General features: G+C 46.2%; 1 gene segment (V, D, J or C); it reads left to right on the forward strand.

Annotated features, from left to right (window-relative positions):
• The window catches only part of LOC141148574 (Ig heavy chain C region, secreted form-like), a 366,575-nt gene extending 350,827 nt beyond the window's left edge, over positions 1 to 15,748 (forward strand). The window contains 1 exon segment of the C gene segment in view: positions 15,562 to 15,748. Coding sequence covers positions 15,562 to 15,629 — 68 coding nt within the window.
• The last annotated feature ends 3,988 nt before the right edge of the window (positions 15,749 to 19,736 follow it).

Consider the following 19,736-nt stretch of genomic DNA (forward strand, 5'->3'; position numbering starts at 1 on the left):
CTTCCCAGAAGAGATGAAGCTGTTATAGCTGCAAAGGGTGTGCCAACTCAATATTGAACCCTACGGACTAAGACTGGAATGTCACTAAAGTTCATGTGCGTGTAAAGGCAGGTGTCCCAATACTTTTGACAATATAGTGTATACAGTGCCTTGAAAAAAGTATTCATACCCCTTTTTTAAATGTACTTTTTTGGGATTTTATGTGATAGACCAACACAAAGTGACACATAATAGTGAAATGGAAGGAAAATGATACTGTAAATGGTTTTCAAATTTTTTACAAATAAATATGTGAAAAGTGGAAAAGTGTGGAACCAATTGCCTTCAGAAGTCACCTAATTAGTAAATAGAGTCCACCTGTGTGTCATTTAAGCTCAATGTAAATACAGCTGTTCTGTGAAGCCCTCAGACACCGCATACTAGCTCATTATGAAATACTTACATTAGACCGAAGCGCTGGCATTGTGTCCCAAACATCCCTGAGGGAGCTGACATTTTCCCCTCGGCGTGTCTTCTGGGTTAGCGGCTCTGGCGGGGGCTGTGAGTGGCCGGAGCTGTGATAACGTCAGCAAGGCGTTCTGATTCTCCAGCAACATCCGCTGGACCTTCAGAGCGCATGCGCCGTGACGTCAGCGGCTGCATGCAAGAGGAATTTCCCCTAAACCGTGCACGTTTAGGAGTTATTCATTTTACCTACAGGTGAGCCCTATTATAGGCTTACCTGTAGGTAAAAATCACAAAGTGGGGTATACAACCGGTTTAATGAACAAACAGCATCATGAAGGCCAAGGAACACACCAGGCAGGTCAGGGATAAAGTTGTGGAGAAGTTTAAAGCAGGGTTGGGTTATAAAAGATTTCCCAAGCTTTGAACATCTCACGGACCACTGTTCAATCCATCATCCGAAAATGGAAAGAGTATGGCACAACTGCAAACCTACCAAGACATGGCCGTCCACCTAAACTGACAGGCTGGGCAAAGAGAGCATTAATCAGAGAAACAGCCAAGAGGCCCATGGTAACTCTGGAGGAGCTGCAGAGATCCACAGCTCAGGTGGAAGAATCTGTCCACAGGACAACTATTAGTCATGAATAGGGATGAGCCGAACACCCCCCGGTTCGGTTCGCACCAGAACCTGCGAACGGACCGAAAGTTCGCACGAACGTTAGAACCCCATTGACGTCTATGGGACTCGAACGTTCGAAATCAAAAGTGCTCATTTTAAAGGCTAATTTGCATGGTATTGTCCTAAAAAGGGTTTGGGGACCCGGGTCCTACCCCAGGGGACATGTATCAATGCAAAAAAACTTTTAAAAACGGCAGTTTTTTCGGGAGCAGTGATTTTAATGATGCTTAAAGTAAAAAAAAAAAAAAAAAGTGAAATATTCCTTTAAATATCGTACCTGGGGGGTGTCTATAGTATGCCTGTAAAGTGACGCGTGTTTCCCGTGTTTAGAACAGTCCCTGCACCAAATGTCATTTTTAAAGGAAAAAATCTCATTTAAAACTGCTTGCGGGTTTAATGTAATGTCGGGTCATGGCAATATGGATGAAAATCAGTGAGACAAACGGCATGGGTACCCCCCAGTCCATTACCAGGCCCTTTGGGTCTTGTATGGATATTAAGGGGAACCCCGCACCCAAATTAAAATAAGGAAAGGTGTGGGGCCACCAGGCCCTATATACTCTGAACAGCAGTATACAGGCGGTGCAAACAAGACAGGGACTGTAGGTTTGTTGTTAAGTAGAATCTCTTTGTAATTTTGAACGGGTACATTTTTTTTTTTTTTTTTTTTTTTAATTTTTTATTTAGTGGTATGCGACATACAATGAAATGATAACTTCACAGAAAATGTTGTTCAAACAAAATAGCTTACATATGAGCACAAGATAGTGGTATCTGAACAAAATATAAGTAAACTCCATATATTATAACAAGGATAGCTCTATACATAAAAAGATACCTAGATACCCAGGAAGTATAAGACTAGGGCTTCTCTTCGATAGGGCAGTTAATCACTAATAACCCTCTGGGGATTAGCCCTAGATCCATGGAGGATTTGGGCATCCTCACCTAGGGGAAGGGTACTGTGGTGTGACCAGCTGGGGTCGAAACATACCAATTTTTGATTTAAAGGAGAAAAAAAATTAATAAAGGAGAAAAGAGAAAAGAGACTGGGGGAAAGAAACTGAGTAAAGGAAAAGAGGGGGGGAAGGAGGTGATGTGATGGTAAAGTGAAGAGGGTAGAGGTAGAAGTCCACCTAGAGAGCAAGGACCGCCCCAAGCTCTCCAGGCCATCTGAGGGCCATGGTTTGGAACAAGAGCCTCTGGCATACGCCTTGGCCCAACTATGTCGTGCGGAGGTATTCCTCTGAGAAGCGGAACTGGGTCCAATAAAACCACCTGGTCTTATGTTCCTCGGATTTATCCCGGACCGTTGCAGTCAGGTCTTCCATTCGCTCAATATCATTAACCCTCGTGAGCCAATGGGCCACCGTGGGGGCAGATTGTTGCTTCCAGAGACTTGGGATGCAAGCTCTAGCAGCGTTGAGTAGGTGTTTAAGGAGAGATTTGTGGTATCGCTTACTTGACATGGGGGTGAGGTTGAGGAGCACAGCAGCGGGGTCATTGGTTAAGGAAATGTCTGTGAATTTGTGGATGAGTCGGAGGACAGGTTGCCAGAAAGTTTGTAGTTTTGGGCAATCCCAAAAGATGTGGAGAATAGTGCCAGCTTGTTGTTCGCAACGCCAGCAACGGTCAGATTGATTGGGAAATATTTTGGCCAAAACGGCCGGAGTGCGATACCAGCGTGTGATCAATTTATAGGAGATTTCCTGATATTTGCTGCAAAGTGACGATTTATGAGCGAAGAAGAGTATGCGTTCCTTCTGTGGGGTGGTGAATGTTATTTGTAGGTCTTTTTCCCACTTGGTTAAGAAGGGAGGGTCTGTGGTAGCTTGTATGTCCATCAGTGTTCTGTAAGACCTAGAGAGGGAACCTCGGATTGGGCCATCACCCAGGCATATTTCTTCGAAGGAATGGAGTTGTCTAGAAAAAAGCGTGTATTTGGGTAGACAGCTGAGGAAGTGGGAGAGCTGCCCTGCTCTCCAACTATCCAATGAGATAGGTGCCTGTCCTGCTATTAATGCCCCTGTGGGGATCCAGCCCGTGGGTCCTAGGAGATGAGATGCGCGTAAAAGTTTTTTCGGGGCTTGTCTGGTAAAGACCGGGTCTGACAGGCCCGGGGGAAATCTAGGATGACCCAAGATTGGAGTCATGGGAGAGGGGAAATTAGGCAGGGAGGAAAGACGAAAAAATCGTTCCATCTCGGTGAGAGAGGGGCCAATCAACGGGTGAGCGGTCAGGTGGAGATCCAACCGCCCACCCGCCCAAGGCAGGCCAGCCAAAGGAACCTGTGCCATCTCCTGTTCCAGCGTGACCCATAGTTTCCATTCCCCGTGTCGGCACCAGTCAATCACCCGAGTCATGTGCGTCGCTGTGTAATAGAGAGCAGGGTCTGGGAATCCAATGCCTCCCCTCAGCTTCGGCCTTCGCAGCACCGTCCTACCTATTCGAGGGTGTCCGCCTCGCCATATGAACTTAATAAACCTCGAACGGACCTCGTGAAAGAAAGTTTGCGGTAATTTGACAGGTAAGGCTTGTAACAAATAAAGAAGCCGTGGCATTGCGTTCATCTTCAGTACGTTGCATCGGCCGAACCAAGACAAAGCGAGTGGATCCCATCTCCTAAGATCTGTAGTGAGTGTTGATAGGAAGGGTTGAAAATTCAGGGCAAAAATGTCCTTTGGATTTGCCGGTATTCTGGTCCCTAAGTATTGAATGGAGCGGGTGGCCCATTTAAACGGGAAGAAGGGACGAATGCCTGCCAGCGTACGGTCTGGTACCGAAATATTTAGAGCTTCTGACTTTTGGAGGTTAACTTTGAAGTTGGAGAGATTGCCATAGTGTTTCAATTCTTGTAACAATGAAGGCAGGGATGTCACAGGTTTGGTGATGTAAAATAAAAGATCGTCCGCATACGCTGCTACTTTGTGTTGATAGTGGTCAGAATGGACACCACTGATATTTGGATTGTCTTTTACATGGCGAAGAAATGGCTCTAGGGAAAGGACAAATAGTAGAGGGGAAAGGGGGCACCCCTGCCTGGTGCCATTGGAAATCGCAAAGATGTCTGAGTTCACCCCGTTCACCCTTACCGTGGCTGTGGGTTTGGAATAGAGGGCAGAGATCCAGTCTAGGATAGACTTCGGCATTCCAAAAGAACAAAGTGTTTCCCGGAGAAATACCCAGTCCACCCTATCGAAAGCCTTTTCGGCATCGGTGGATAGGAGTAAAAGAGGGGTGTTGGATCGCCTTGCCTTCTCTATGACGTTTAATGTCCGGATGGTGTTATCCCTTGCTTCTCGCGTCTGAATGAAGCCTACCTGGTCAAGCGCAACCAAACGTTGCATTAGACTGTTGAGCCTCGAGGCTATGATTTTCGTGAGGAGTTTAATGTCGCAGTTTAGCAGGGAAATGGGCCTGTAGCTGGAGCACAGCAGTGGGTCCTTCCCAGACTTAGGAAGAACCGAAATAGAAGCTTGCAGCATGTCGGGGGGAACAGTATGTCCATCGAGTATGGCATTGAAGGCTGTGATGAAATGGGGGGCCAGCTGTGTCTGAAATGCTCTGTAGTACAGGAGCGTAAAGCCATCAGGACCGGGGGCTTTCCCCGGCTGTGTATCCTTCAAGGCATTAGCAAGCTCATCTATGTGTAGAGGTTGGGATAGTAGTTCCCGTTCGGCTTCCGTAAGAAAAGGGAGTTTGGCTTCTTGAAGGTATTCCCGAATGTTTGAGAGGGAGGGGGCCGAAGATCCAATGGCCTGTACTGCATCTAAATTATAAAGCTTTGAATAGAAATCTCGAAAGGCGGCTGCTAGGTCAGTGGAGTCATGAATCTTGGACCCTGATGGGGTCAAGAGAGCAGGGATGTATGATTGTGTGCGTTTAGCTCTTAATGCATTGGCCAACAAGCGGCCACATTTATCTCCATACTCATAAAAGGAGCGGCGAGCTTTGAGCAGGATATGTTTGGCCTTGTAAAGGGAATGCTCCCTGATTGCCTCTCTAGTCCGGAGTAACTCTACTTCCGATGTGTGGTCAGGGCGAGCTTTATGTTGTTTCTCCAAAACGTTAAGTTTTGTCAAAAGGTCTGTCAGAGTTTTGGCGTGGCATTGCTTGGCCGCATGGCCAATTTTTATGAAGATCCCCCTAATGTAGCATTTATGTGCTGACCACACTGAGAGAGGGTTAGACACGGAGCCATTGTTGTTTTCAAAATAGGAACGAAGTTCTCTGCTGATCTCCGCCACTGTTTCAGGGTCTTTGAGAAGTGATTCATTCAGACGCCAAGATGGTGTCTTTGAGTGAGAGCATGGGAGAGTGAGGTCCAGGAAAACCGGAGCATGGTCAGATAATGTTATCTGGCCTATCTCTGCTTTGGAGGCTAAGGAAATTGTGGAGTGTTGTATTAGGAAAAAATCAATCCTGGAATAGGATTTGTGGGTTGGAGAATAGAAGGAGAAATCTCGTTCTTGAGGATGGAAAATTCTCCATATATCAACCAATTGATGGTCATGCAACAGGTCTTTCAGAGCTCGTCTTGCACCTTGAGTTAGAGATGTTGATTGGGCAGATGAGTCCTTAGATGGATCTAAGGTGAAGTTAAAGTCTCCCCCCAAGACAAGCGTTCCCTCACGGAATGACTCCAACTTTGTCAGGAAAGTTTGCAAGACCTGGGCTTGATTTGTGTTAGGTAAGTAGAAATTTGCCAGAGTAACTGTGTGAGAGTCGATTTTGCCCTTCAATAGCAAGAACCTGCCCTCTTGATCCTGGATTTCATCCAGGAACTGCCAGTGTAGAGAGAACGGGTACATTTTTAACGTGTTTAGCTCCAGCCAAAAAATCTTTTTTAAGCTTTTTGGAAAACATAGGGAAGGGTTATCACCCCTGTGACATTTGTTTTGCTGTCTTTCCTCCTCTTCAAAAGATTTCACCTCACTTTTTGTCCCAATGAAAAATGTTTTTTGAAAATTTGGGTTTTTTTGTGGAACAAGGATTGGAAAGCATCAGTGGAAAGGAGAAATGTTTTTCCCATATTAACTCTTACAGGAGAGAATTTCCCTTCCTAGGGGTATATTTAATCTCACTTCCTGTTGTTTCCTTCCATTTGCAAGTAGGAGTCGTTTGTAAGTTAGATGTTTGAAAGTAGGGTCCTGCCCTATATACTCAGCAGAAATTTGGGCCTTAGGTGTTGCTGTGGCCACAACACTGTAAGCCCTCACAGGGCCCTGCTGTGAAATATTAGATCAAGAATTGTAATTACATGCCCCTGTTGAACAGGAGCTGAAAAATTAGGCCTTAGGCACTGGTGCTGGTGCCACAACACTGCAACCCCTCACAGACACTCTAGTTGGAACGCAGGAACGAGCCCTGCTGCAAAGTATTGCATCAAAAATTGTAATTACACGCCCCTGTTAAACAGGGGCAGAAAAAATGGGCCTTAGGCGCTGGTGCCAAAACACTGCAACCCCTCACAGACACTCTAGTTGGAATGCAGGAATGAGCCCTGCTGCAAAGTATTACATCAAAAATTGTAATTACACACCCCTGTTAAACAGGGGCTGAAAAATTGTGCCTTAGGCACTGGTGATGGCGCCCAGAACCAAAAATGTTCTTACAAGCTATCAGCGTGATGATTGAGGAGAAAGAGGATAATTACTCAGGGATAGTCACTCAGCATCAGCATAGGCAGTCTTTGAAGGGATCTGAGATTTCAAAAAAAATTATTCGGTTACATCAGCAACAGGTGCTTGGTAGCTGGTGGTGATCCAAGACTGATTCATTTTTATGAAGGTCAGTCGATCGACCGAGTCGGTGGACAGACGCACCCTGTGATCGGTTACCACGCCTCCAGCAGCACTGAATGTGCGTTCCGAAAGAACGCTGGATGCAGGACAGGCCAGTAGCTCAATTGCATACTGTGCAAGCTCTGGCCAGTGATCCATCCTCAAGACCCAGTAACCCTGAGGATTTTCGGTGGGAAAAGTGTCCAAGTCTGATCTTGCCCCTAGGTATTCCTGCACCATGTAAAACAGACGCTGGCGATGGTTGCTGGAACCGATCATACCTTGGGGCTGCGGACCAAAAAATTGTCTGAACGCATCGGTCAGACGGCCACCTTCTCCACCGCTCCTTCTTTGACTGACCAAAGCCTCAGCAACACGTTGTCCAGAAACAGGAGTTTGTAACCTCCCAGTCTCTGGGAACGCGTTGCACAGACCTTTCTGCAAGGCCTCCCGAAGATGTTTCATCCTCTGCTCCCTCTGCGATGGCAAGATAAGGTCCGCAACCTTACCCTTGTAACGTGGATCAAGGAGGGTTGCCAGCCAGTATTGGTCCTTTCCTTTATACCACGAATACGAGGATCCTTACGCAGGCTTTGCAGGATCAGGGAGGCCATGCAGCGTAGGTTTGCTGAGGCATTCGATCCGGAGTCCTCTGGGTCACTAAGGACGACATAGTCCGCAGCCACCTCCTCCCAGCCACGTACAAGTCCATGTGTTTCTTGGGACTGATCCCTTAAAGACTGCTGCTGATGCTGAGTGCTAGGCTCCACCTCCATACTGACACAATCTTCCTCCTCCTCCTCCTCATCCTCTTCCTGTGTGATTGGCGGGCACGCAGGAACACTGTCTGGATAAAGGGGGCCTTGAGAGCTAAGGAAGTCCTCCTCTTCCTGCCTCTGTTCTGCCTCAAGTGCCCTGTCCATTATTCCACGCAGCGTGTGCTCCAACAGGTGGACAAGGGGGACAGTGTCACTGATGCATGCACTGTCATTGCTCACCATCCTCGTGGCCTGCTCAAATGGTGACAGGACAGCGCATGCATCCCTGATCGTGGCCCACTGGCGTGGGGAAAAAAAAACAAGCTCCCCTGACCCTGTCCTGGTGCCATAGTCGCACAGGTACTCATTGATGGCCCTCTGCTGCGTGTGCAGCCGCTGCAGCATGGCCAACGTTGAGTTCCACCTGGTGGGCATGTCACAGATTAGGCGGTTCTTGGGCAGGTTAAACTCCTTTTGGAGGTCCGTCAGCCGAGCACTGGCATTATATGACCGGCGGAAATGCACACAGACTTTCCTGGCCTGCCTGAGGACATCCTGTAAGCCCGGGTACCTGCCCAAGAACTGCTGCACCACCAAGTTAAGGACGTGAACCAAACAGGGCACATGGGTCATTTGTCCCTGTCGGAGGGCAGAGAGGAGGTTGGTGCCATTGTCGCAAACCACCATTCCTGCCTTAACTTGGCATGGCGTCAACCACCCCTGAACCTGCCCCTGCAGAGCTGACAGAACCTCTGCCCCAGTGTGGCTCCTGTCCCCCAAGCACACCAGCTCAAGCACCGCATGGCATCTTTTGGCCTGCGTACTTGCGTAGCCCCTTGAACGGCTACGGAGCACTGCTGGTTCCGAGGACAAAGCACAGGAAGAGGCCATGGAGGAAGAAGAAGAGGAGGGGGTGGAGGAGAGAGGTGTGTCACAATCATTAGCATTTTGGAGGCGTGGTGGCGGAACAACCTCCAACACTACTGCACCTTGTCCTGCATCCTTCCCATCTGCCAGCAGAGTCACCCAATGCGCCGTAAAACTTAGGTAACGTCCCTGTCCATGCCTGCTGGACCATGAGTCAGCGGTAATATGCACCTTACTGCTGACCGCCCTGTCCAGCGAGGCATGGACATTGCCTTCCACATGCTGGTAGAGAGCCGGAATCGCCTTCCGTGAGAAAAAGTGGCGTTTGGGTACCTGCCACTGAGGAACCGCACATTCCACAAACTCACGGAAGGGGGCAGAGTCTACCAACTGAAAAGGCAGCAGTTGAAGTGCTAGCAATTTTGCCAAGCTGGCATTCAACCGCTGGGCATGTGGATGGCTGGGAGCAAACTTCTTTCGGCGGTGCAGCAGCTGGGGCAGGGAAATTTGCCTGGTACAATCTGACGTCGGTGTACCAAAAGCAGATTGCCCACAAGTACTTGGCTGTGACACACCTAATTCTACACCTTCATTCCTCTCAGTGCAGGTCTCAGAGAGGACTGAAGGTCTAGTGGGGTTGAAAATCTCAGCTGATGAGGAGCAAGGAGAGGTCCTCTTTGTTCTTTGGTGTGGGTCTTTTAGATACGCTTGCCAACGAACTGCATGGCAGGTCAACATATGTCTGGTCAAGCATGTGGTACCCAAGCGGGAGATGTTTTGGCCACGTGAGATACGCTTGAGACATATGTTGCAAATAGCAGCGGTGCGATCTGATGCACTCATCTCAAAAAAGGCCCACACCAAAGAACTTTTTGAATAACGCGCAGAGACTGCAGCGCCCTGCACATGTGGAGCTTTGGGGTGTGATGCAGTCAATGTGCTGCCCTTAGGCTGGCCCCTGGATGGCATCCTGCCTCGTTGGTGATGTGCCGCCTCCTCCTCCTCCTCCTCCTCCTCTCTCCTATCAGGCACCCACATTGAATCAGTGACCTCATCATCCCCTCCCTCCTCATCACTGGAGCAAACCTGGCAGTATGCTGCAGCAGGGGGAGCATGACTGCCAGATTGCTGTCCTTCTTGGGCACCCCCTCTGTCTGTGCTCATGTTACTGCCTTCATCGAGCTCAGTATCATCATCAGAGCCTTCCAAACGCTGGGCATCCTCCTGGAGCATGTACCCAACACTGTGGTCAAACAGTTCGAGGGACTCCTCAGGAGGACATGGTGGGGCTAGGGAAGGAGTCACTGATGACATTGAGCCGAGAGAAGAGGCCGCTGCTTTGCCAGACAAAATACCCTGGGCATGGGTGAGAGAGGATGAGGAGGATGAGGATGGCTTGGTCATCCACTCGACCAAGTCTTCCGCATGTTGCGGCTCAACGCGGCCAGCTCCCGAAAAAAAGGCCAAGCGTGTCCCATGGCCATATATATATACATATATATATATATATATATATATATATATATATATATATATGTACTGATACTGCAGCTAGCAAAATCAACTGCCTGCCTGTAGTATGAGAACACCACCAACCTTCTACAGGTAGCTTTAGCTGAACACTGTGAGGTGGACGCACCCCACTAACTTGTAGGTTTAGCTGAACACTGTGAGCAGGACGCACTGCACTAACTGTAAATAGTCTAGCTGCCTGACTGTGGTACTAATAGGATCAAAAGAACACCAGCAATTTTCTTCAGGTAGCTGTATTTACTGTAACAAGACAAGCCTGCCTGTCAGTAAGAAGATAACAGAAACGGATCTAGCTGAACACTGTGAGCAGGACGCACCCCACTAGATTGTAGGTTTAGCTGAACACTGTGAGGTGGACGCACCCCACTAACTTGTAGGTTTAGCTGAACACTGTGAGCAGGACGCACCCCACTAACTTGTAGATTTAGCAGAACACTGTGAGCAGGACGCACTGCACTAACTGTAAATAGTCTAGCTGCCTGACTGTGGTACTAATAAGATCAAAAGAACACCAGCAATTTTCTTCAGGTAGCTTTATATACTGTAACAAGACAAGCCTGCCTGTCAGTAAGAAGATAACAGGAACGGATCTAGCTGAACACTGTGAGCAGGACGCACTGCACTAAATGTAAATAGTCTAGCTGCCTGACTGTGGTACTAATAGGATCAAAAGAACACCAGTAATTTTCTTCAGGTAGCTGTAAATACTGTAACAAGACAAGCCTGCCTGTCAGTAGGAAGATAACAGGAACGGATCTAGCTGAACACTGTGAGCAGGACGCACTGCACTAACTGTAAATAGTCTAGCTGCCTGACTGTGGTACTAATAGGATCAAAAGAACACCAGTAATTTTCTTCAGGTAGCTGTAAATACTGTAACAAGACAAGCCTGCCTGTCAGTAAGAAGATAACAGGAACGGATCTAGCTGAACACTGTGAGCAGGACGCACTGCACTAACTGTAAATAGTCTAGCTGCCTGACTGTGGTACTAATAGGATCAAAAGAACACCAGTAATTTTCTTCAGGTAGCTGTAAATACTGTAACAAAACAAGCCTGCCTGTCAGTAGGAAGATAACAGGAACGGATCTACTGAACACTGTGAGCAGGACGCACTGCACTAAATGTAAATAGTCTAGCTGCCTGACTGTGGTACTAATAGGATCAAAAGAACACCAGTAATTTTCTTCAAAATACTGTAACAAGACAAGCCTGCCTGTCAGTAAGAAGATAACAGGAACGGATCTAGCTAAACTGAATACAGTGTATATATATATATATATATATATATATGCAACACCTGGGATGCATATATATACACACAATACACTTTAAGTGCAGCTAACTGACTGACTGTCCTGCCTAATCTAGCTAACTCAAATGAAATGACACTGTCTCTCTCTCTCTCTCTCTATCTCTCAGCACACCGGAACACACTGCACAGGGCCGTCGTGCAGGCGGCCTTATATAGTGTGGGGCGTGTACTAAATCCCCTGAGCCATAATTGGCCAAAGCCTCCTTGGCTTTGGCCAATTACGGCTCTCTGTTCAGGCGGCGCTGTGATTGGCCAAGCATGCGGGTCATAGTGCACGCTTGGCCAATCATCAGCAAGCAATGCACTGCGATGCCTCAGTGAATTATGGGCCGTGACGCGCCACACGAATTTGGCGCGAACGGCCCATATCGTTCGCAATTCGGCGAACGACCGAACAGCCGATGTTCGAGTCGAACATGGGTTCGACTCGAACGCGAAGCTCATCCCTAGTCATGAACTTCACAAATCTGGCCTTTATGGAAGAGTGGCAAGAAGAAAGCCATAAGAAGTCCCATTTGCAGTTTGCCAGAAGCCATGTGGGGGACACAGCAATCATGTGGAAGAAGGTGCTCTGGTCAGATGACACCAAAATTTAACTTTTTGGCCTAAAAGCAAAACACTATGTGTGGCTGAAAACTAACACTGCACATCACCCTGAACACACCATCCTCACGGTAAAACATGGTGGTGGCAGCATCATGTTGTGAGGTAGACGTGTGCTATTCATTTAGTTCTGAATAAATTTTTAACAAATTTCAACAAATTCATTACTTTGGAAATATCCGAATTAACGAAAACCCGTTTAACCGCTTGCCGCCTGCGTAACGACTATTGATCTCATTTACTTTGAGCGGTAATATCTGAATAATGCCTGCAGCTACAGGCATATTTCAGATATTTTCTTTTAGCGCCGGTGATTCTGTGCACCATAAGAACAATCATAGTGGCTTTTTTAGCCGCTTGATTGTTCTTACAGATGGTGGGAGGGGACGTCCTCCCCTCCCGCCACCCTCTGGTGCTTCTACCGACTCACCCCTGCGATCGGTGAGTCGGAGAAGGGAACCGCTGGCGCCGGATGGTGACCATAGAGATTTCCGGTGGACCAGATGGTCCCCAGAGTCTCTACGATCGTTCGGAGGCCGGGTGCGATGTTATGACGTCACGCCCGGCCCCCGCATTGAAAAAAATGTCACCGTCTCAGCTGGAAAGTCGAGATCCATTTTTTTTTTTTTTTTCATTTTAGTCTTCCCATTCTAGAGGTGAGATGTGGGGACTTATTGACCCCATATCTCACTGTAAAGAGGACCTGCCATGCACTATTCTTATTACAGGAATGAATGGCGAAATGTTCAAAACTAGAGTGCATGTATATCCTTATAAATAAGCCCTATGGAAGTAATTTAGAAATGATGAGTGGGTTTACCTTAATTTTAAATTATAGGTATTGGAATTTCCTTTTAATTTTGGCTCTTAGTGAAAGTAACAAATACAAATTTATCTGAAGTTACAAATTATCCGAAATAACGAATGCCGCATCTACACAAATGGAACGTAACAAATTACTTTGTATTATTATTATTTATTATCAATTTGTTCCGTTCCATTTGTTTAGATGCGGCATTCGTTATTTTGGACAATTCTTAACTTCGGATAAATTTGTATTTGTTGCGTTCACTAACAGCCAAATTTGAAAGGAAATTCCAATACCTATCATTTAATAGATAGTAATAGTTAATTAGATATTTCAAATTGTTGGATTTTCTTTCTTATTTTCTGTTTTTTGAATTTTCGGATTTTTGAATTTATGTATTTTCGAATTCTCGAATTTCTGAATTTTCAAATCTCCTAATTTTCACATTTCCGAATTTTTGAATTCCGAATTTACGATAAAAACAAAAAATGAATGAAATGAAAACTAACACATTTTTCGGCAGTGCACATGTCTATTGTTGGAATGCTTTACTTCAGCAGGGACAGGGAAGCTGGTCAGAGTTGATGGGAAGATGGATGGAGCCAAATACAGGGCAATCTTAGAAGAAAACCTGTTATGCCCTGTACACACAAGTGGAATTTCCGTCAGAAAAAACTTGAATGGTTTTTCCGACGGAATTCCACTCAAGCTTGCCTTGCATACACACGGTCACACAAAAGTTCTCTGAACTTTCGACCAAATTTTAAATAAAAAACTGGCGTGGGTTCCCCCCCAGGGGCATACCAGGCCCTTAGGTCTGGTATGGATCTTAAGGGGAACCCCCTACGTCGAATAATCGCCATGGGGTCCCCCCCCAAAATCCATACCAGACCCTTTTCCAAGCACGCAGACCGGCCGGTCAGGAAAGGGGGTGGGGACGAGCGAGCGCCCCCCCCCCCTCCTGAACCATAACAGGCCGCATGCCCATGGGGGGTGGGCGCTCTGGGGCAGGGGGTGCCCTGCGGGCCCCCCACCCCAGAGTGCCCACGTCCCCATGTTGAGGGCATGCAGCCTGGTACGGTTCAGGAGGGGGTGGGCGCTCGATCGTCCCCACCCCCTTTCCTGACCGGCTGGGCTACGTGCTTGGATAAGGGTCTGGTGGGGATTCTGGGGGGACCCCCGTGCCGATGTTTAGGCGTAGGGGTTCCCCTTAAAATCCATACCAGACCTAAGGGCCTGGTATGCCCCTGGGGGGGAACCCACGCCATTTTGTTATTTAAAATTTGGTGCAGCGTTCCCCCTCATGATTCATACCAGACAGCTGTCAGCAAAAAAAAACAGTTTTCCTTTCCTAATGAGCGAGCCAGCTCGGCGCTGGCTCCGGCGACGGGGCTCGCAGGTGTCAAATCTCGCCGATAACAGTGGCGAGATTGACACAATATCGCGGTCACCTACTGTACGCAGCATTAGAGTCTGCAAAAGACTTGAGACTGGGGCGGAGGTTCACCTTCCAGCAGGACAACGACCCTAAACATAAAGCCAGAGCTACAATGGAATGGTTTAAATCAAAGCATATTTATGTGTTAGAATGGCCCAGTCAAAGTCCAGACCTAAATCCAATTGAGAATCTGTGGCAAGACTTGAAAATTGCTGTTCAGATGCTCTCCATCCAATCTGACAGAGCTTGAGCTATTTTGCAAAGAAGAATGGGCAATGATTTCACTCTCTAAATGGGCAAAGCTGGTAGAGACATCCCCAAAAAGACTTGCAGCTGTAATTGCAGAGAAAGGTGGTTCTACAAAGTATTGACTCAGGGGGGCGCTATACAAATGCATGCCAGACTTTTCACATATTTATTTGTAAAAAATGTTGAAAACCATTTATCATTTTCCTTCCACTTTACAATTATGTGCCACTTTGTGTTGGTCTATCACATAAAATCCCAATAAAATACATTTATGTTTTTGGTTGTAACATGACAAAATGTGGAGAATGTCAAGGGGTATGAATACTTTTTCAAGGCACTGTATACCAATCAGCCATAACATTATAAGCACTGACAGGCAAAGTGAATAACATTGATTATCTGGTTATCTGCCATATGAAAGTGGGTGGGATATGTTAGTCAATAAGACAACATGTCCCTGAAGTTGATGTGTTAAAAGCAGAAAAAATGTGGAAAAACAAGTGGAACGGCAGGTCCTGGAGTATGATTGTGTGCCATTAGACCCATTTATCATATGGGACAGATTGTCCGGTGAGTTTCGGTGCACGGAGGAGACTTTGTGGTCACCGGAGGAGCACAGTGTACAGCATCGTATTATTGCAAGGAGAGTGAGGAGCACATTTGTTCACCATGTTTGGATAAAGCTGAACACTGAAAGTGGACTATTGCATGTATAATTTGCAAAGATTGGAAGGACACATTCACACATATTATTTCTATTTGTTTAGTGTTTTTCATATATGTTTTAATCATTGTGGTACCTAGTGCTTTTCACTTATACATACATATTACACAAGCTTTGGGTGTAGCAGCAAGGGTATAGTATTTTCATACACGGAATTGGTAGTCTTTGGCGCAGTGATTTATAATATTTGATCTTCCAGTACATGTTTGGTTCACATTCTCAGAGAAATATCTAAATCAGACACCACGGCTACAATTAATGTACTGCATACTTTGTAGCCGTGCATTGTCTATAACAGACATATACTCTAAGATACATTGTGACTTACACATGTCTTTTAAATTACTTTTGTTTTCAGATCTGCCCCGTCCACAAGTCGGAAAGATCAAAATGCCCAAACTGAAGAAGATAAAGAAGCCTCTCTGACCTGTGAAATCTCCGGATATTTCCCAGATTATACGACTGTGAGCTGGTATAGGAAGTTGTCTAGGACAGACTTACATCCCATCATAGCACCTAATGATGTCTTCCAAATCTGTACCGAGCAGATAAGAGAAAAGATCTGGCAATCATCACTGACATTCACCCCATCGTTCAGAAGAGACCAGGGGGCAGAATCAGGGGCGTAACTAGAAATAGCAGGGACCCATTTCAAAATGTTGTATGGGGCCCCCCTGCAAACAGCCCCCCCCCACAGCTGCCCTAGTGTCAATGCAGCATGACCTGTGCCACATACAGCATGACCTGTGCCCAATGCAGTGTGACCTGTGCCCCATACAGCGTGACCTGTGCCCAATACAGCCTGGTCTGCCTGTGCCCCATACAGCCCCACCTATGCAGAGGAAGAGGCAAGCCGCCCGGATCAGCAGAGAGCAGGATTGCCTGCTGTAATAGCTTTCATTTGAATTTCCTGTCTTCCCGGGGCTCATCGTCACATAGCCCCACCTCTTGGCCCAACGCCTTTGATGACGTCACATGTCCCACATTGGATCGGCGTTCTGTCTATCAAAGGCATTGGGCCAAAAGGTGGAGCTATGTGACGTGAGCCCCGGGAACACTGGAAGTTCTAATGAAAGCTCTTACATCGGGCAATTCAGCTCTCTGCTGATACAGACAGCTCGCCTCTTCCTTTCCTCTCTCTTCCCCTGGCTGGGAGACTGTGCAGGCGGTGCTCTTATCCTCACTGGGCCCCACTCGGCTGCGGGCCCCGTAGCACCCGCATGGGTCGCTATGGTGGTAGTTACGCCCCTGGGCAGAATTCATCTTTAGAGTGGAACATCCCGGCTTGGAAAAACCCATAGAGAAGACCACGGATCCTTTAAAATTAAGTAAACATTCTATGAATGGAACTGGTAAAGCACAACAAGATGCTTCTTCATGACAGTGTAAACTAGTACCAAGTCCAGTTACTATGTAATGCTCAAGCCTCGTAAAGTATAAAAGAAACTCAGCTGAGCCAAATCCTCCTTCATTTGTGTCTCACACGCTCTTCCTCCTAGACACTGCAGCTCATAGTGGGAGAGGTTCAGCAACAAAGGCAGTACTGTCAATCCAGAAAGTAATTCTGTTTATTTCATGATGTGATACTTAGTGGTCAATATAGCACTTACGCTTGCCCACCGATCTTCTCCCAGTCTTGTATCTGAACTCCAGGGAAGATAAAAATCCTCCATGACTGACCTCTGCCTGAGTTAGGAAAGTAGAGGAGGTAGCAGCAGCTGGGGCATAAGAATAGATCTGATAACTGATGCTTTTTTTGCTGCCCCTAGACCTAAATAAGCATTCAGTCCTTGCAGAGAGGGGGCAGCCCCACTTCCAGTCTGGCCAATCAAAATGGATGAAGATCCTGAACTCGGAAGAAGGTGGTGCTCTGCATAAACAATGGACTATACACAGTCTTTATTCCTTATTCTTCTTTCATAGATTGTCATAGCTTCTTAGTATGGAATAAAATGTAGAATATAACTCATTCATTTCATATAATACAATACAATGTAATACCATAAGATTATTTTGAAGCATGCTATCATTTAATTATGCTTAAATATTTTTTATAGTATTAGCATTATTTCCATTAATTAATATACATTTTATTATTTGATTTTTTTCCAATCATTTTCAGCTCACTCTGTATGGTTCTCTATTCTAGGGGTCTAAATGGATGTGGGTCATGTTATTTATAGGTTGTAAATAAATAATGAAATCATTTAATAATTAAATAATTTGTTATGGACCAATAGCTTTAGGTGGGCTTCACTGGCAGATCGTCTTACGGAAAGCATGAACGGGGAGATGCTGATGTAAACAGCATCTCCCCGTTCTGCCTAGTGACAGTGTCACTGGATCTCTGCTCCCTGTCATTGGAGCAGAGATCAGTGTACTGACACACACATCCCACCCCCCCATACAGTTAGAAACACCTCCCTAGTACTGATTTAACCCCTCCCCGCCCCCTAGTGGTTAACCCCTTCACTGCCAGTGTCATTTACACAGGAATCAGTGCATTTTTATAGGTCCCAAAAATGTGTCAAAAATGTCCGACGTGTCCGCCATATTGTCGCAGTCACAATAAAAATCGCTGATCGCCGCCATTACTAGTAAAGAAAAAAAAAATTATTAATAAAAATGCCATAAAACTATCCCCTATTTTGTAAACGCTATAACTTTTGCGCAAACCAATCAATAAACGCTTATTGCGTTTTTTTTTTTAACAAAAATATGTAGAAGAATATGTATCGGCCTAAACTGAGGAAAAAATGTTTTTTTATATATTTTTGGGGGATATTTATTAAAGCAAAAAGTAAAAAATAATGCGTTTTTTTTCAAAATTGTCGCTCTTATTTTGTTTATAGCACAAAAAATAAAAATCGCAGAGGTGATCAAATACCACCAAAAGAAAGCTCTATTTGTGGGAAAAAAAGGACGTCAATTTTGCTTGAGAGCCACATCGCACGACCGCGCAATTGTCAGTTAAAATGACGCAGTGCCAAATCGCAAAAAGTGCTCTGGTCAGGAAGGGGGTAAATTCTTCCGGGGCTGAAGCAGTTAAACAACATGAGCATTTTTGGGCTGAATTGAGTGTTTTTTAGCCCCAGACCTCAATGGAAGTGCCTGTAAGCACGCAACACAAGCTTATTTTGTGGCTGAACAACTGTTCTCCTCTGTTCTCCTCTCCTCCCACCCAAGAGCTTTCACAGATGCTAGCATAAAATAACAAATATAAAAACAGTACTGTGCAAAAATTATGGGCAGGTATGAAGAAATTCTCTAAACTAAGAATGTTTTCAAAAAAATAAATGTTAATTGTTTATTTTTAACAATTTACAAAATACAAAGTAAGTGATCAGAAGAAAAATCCAAATCAAATCAATATTTGGTGTGACCAACCTTTGGCTTCAAACCAGCATCTATTCAATTCATCAAACTCTTTTGAAGAAACACAAATAAAACAGGCAATGTTGAGGACCGTAGACACAGTGATCGCCCAAGGAAACTTAATGCAGCAGATGAAAGACACATCATACTTACTTCCTTGCAACAATGATCCAGCAGTGCCATCAGCACAGAACTGACAGAAACCAGTGGGACCCAGGTACACTCATCTACTCTGGATAAGTCTGCCCAGAAGTGGTCTTCATGGAAGAATTGCGGCCAGAAAGCCATACCCCCCAGAAACAAGGGTAAGCGACTCAGCTATGCAGAAAAACATAGGAACCTGAGGTGCTTTCCAAATGGCAGCAGGTGCTCTGGACTGATTAATCAAAATGTGAATTACTTGGCTGTAGCAGGAGGCAGTTTGTTCACTGAGGGGCTGGGGAGTGGTACAATAATGAGTGTCTGCAGACATCTGTGAAGCATGGTGGAGGTCACGTGCAAGCTTGGGTGTCATGAATCTGCAGTAATGTTCATGTCTGTCTGCTTACCTCTCTGTTCTGTTCAGCTTAGAGACTGGTCGCTGTTCACCTGTCTGCTTAAGTATACTTCCCTCAAGCATGGCTCCACCCCAGCCTCTAACAGGGAACACTATATTAACCTGTGCACTGCAAACCAAGCCTTGCTGATCATTATTGTGTGTTTGGCTTCCTTATTGTCGTGTGTTCTACGTCTGATTCTGTTTACCAACCTTAGCTTGTTCTTGACTATCTCTGTCTGCTTCATACCCCAATCTTTGGCATATTCTTTGACTATCCCTGTCTGCTCGTTGCCCTGACCTTTTGGCTTATCTCCTGACTATCCCCTGTTGTCCCGGTCTGCTGCTTCCTCTCTATCCTCCAGTAGCCTACCATGAGCTGGGAGACCCTGGGGGCCGTGACCTGGAGCTAGTTGCAGCGAAGGCCATCCCCACCATTAGGGGCCCTGGTGAACACCTGCTGGCTCTTAGAATCTGCGCCCTGGGGAATCTCATGCTCTAGCTCCCAGTGTGATCCGTGTTGGTGCTCCAGAGGACCTGCTTTCCTGAACCACCTAGAGCTCCACCCGCAGCAGTCAGACATAGGGTCCACTACCTTAGCAGTGCACTCTTGACACCAGCGG

This window comes from Aquarana catesbeiana, linkage group LG06 (genome assembly GCF_042186555.1).
Source record: "Aquarana catesbeiana isolate 2022-GZ linkage group LG06, ASM4218655v1, whole genome shotgun sequence".
NCBI classification, from domain to species: domain Eukaryota; kingdom Metazoa; phylum Chordata; class Amphibia; order Anura; family Ranidae; genus Aquarana; species Aquarana catesbeiana.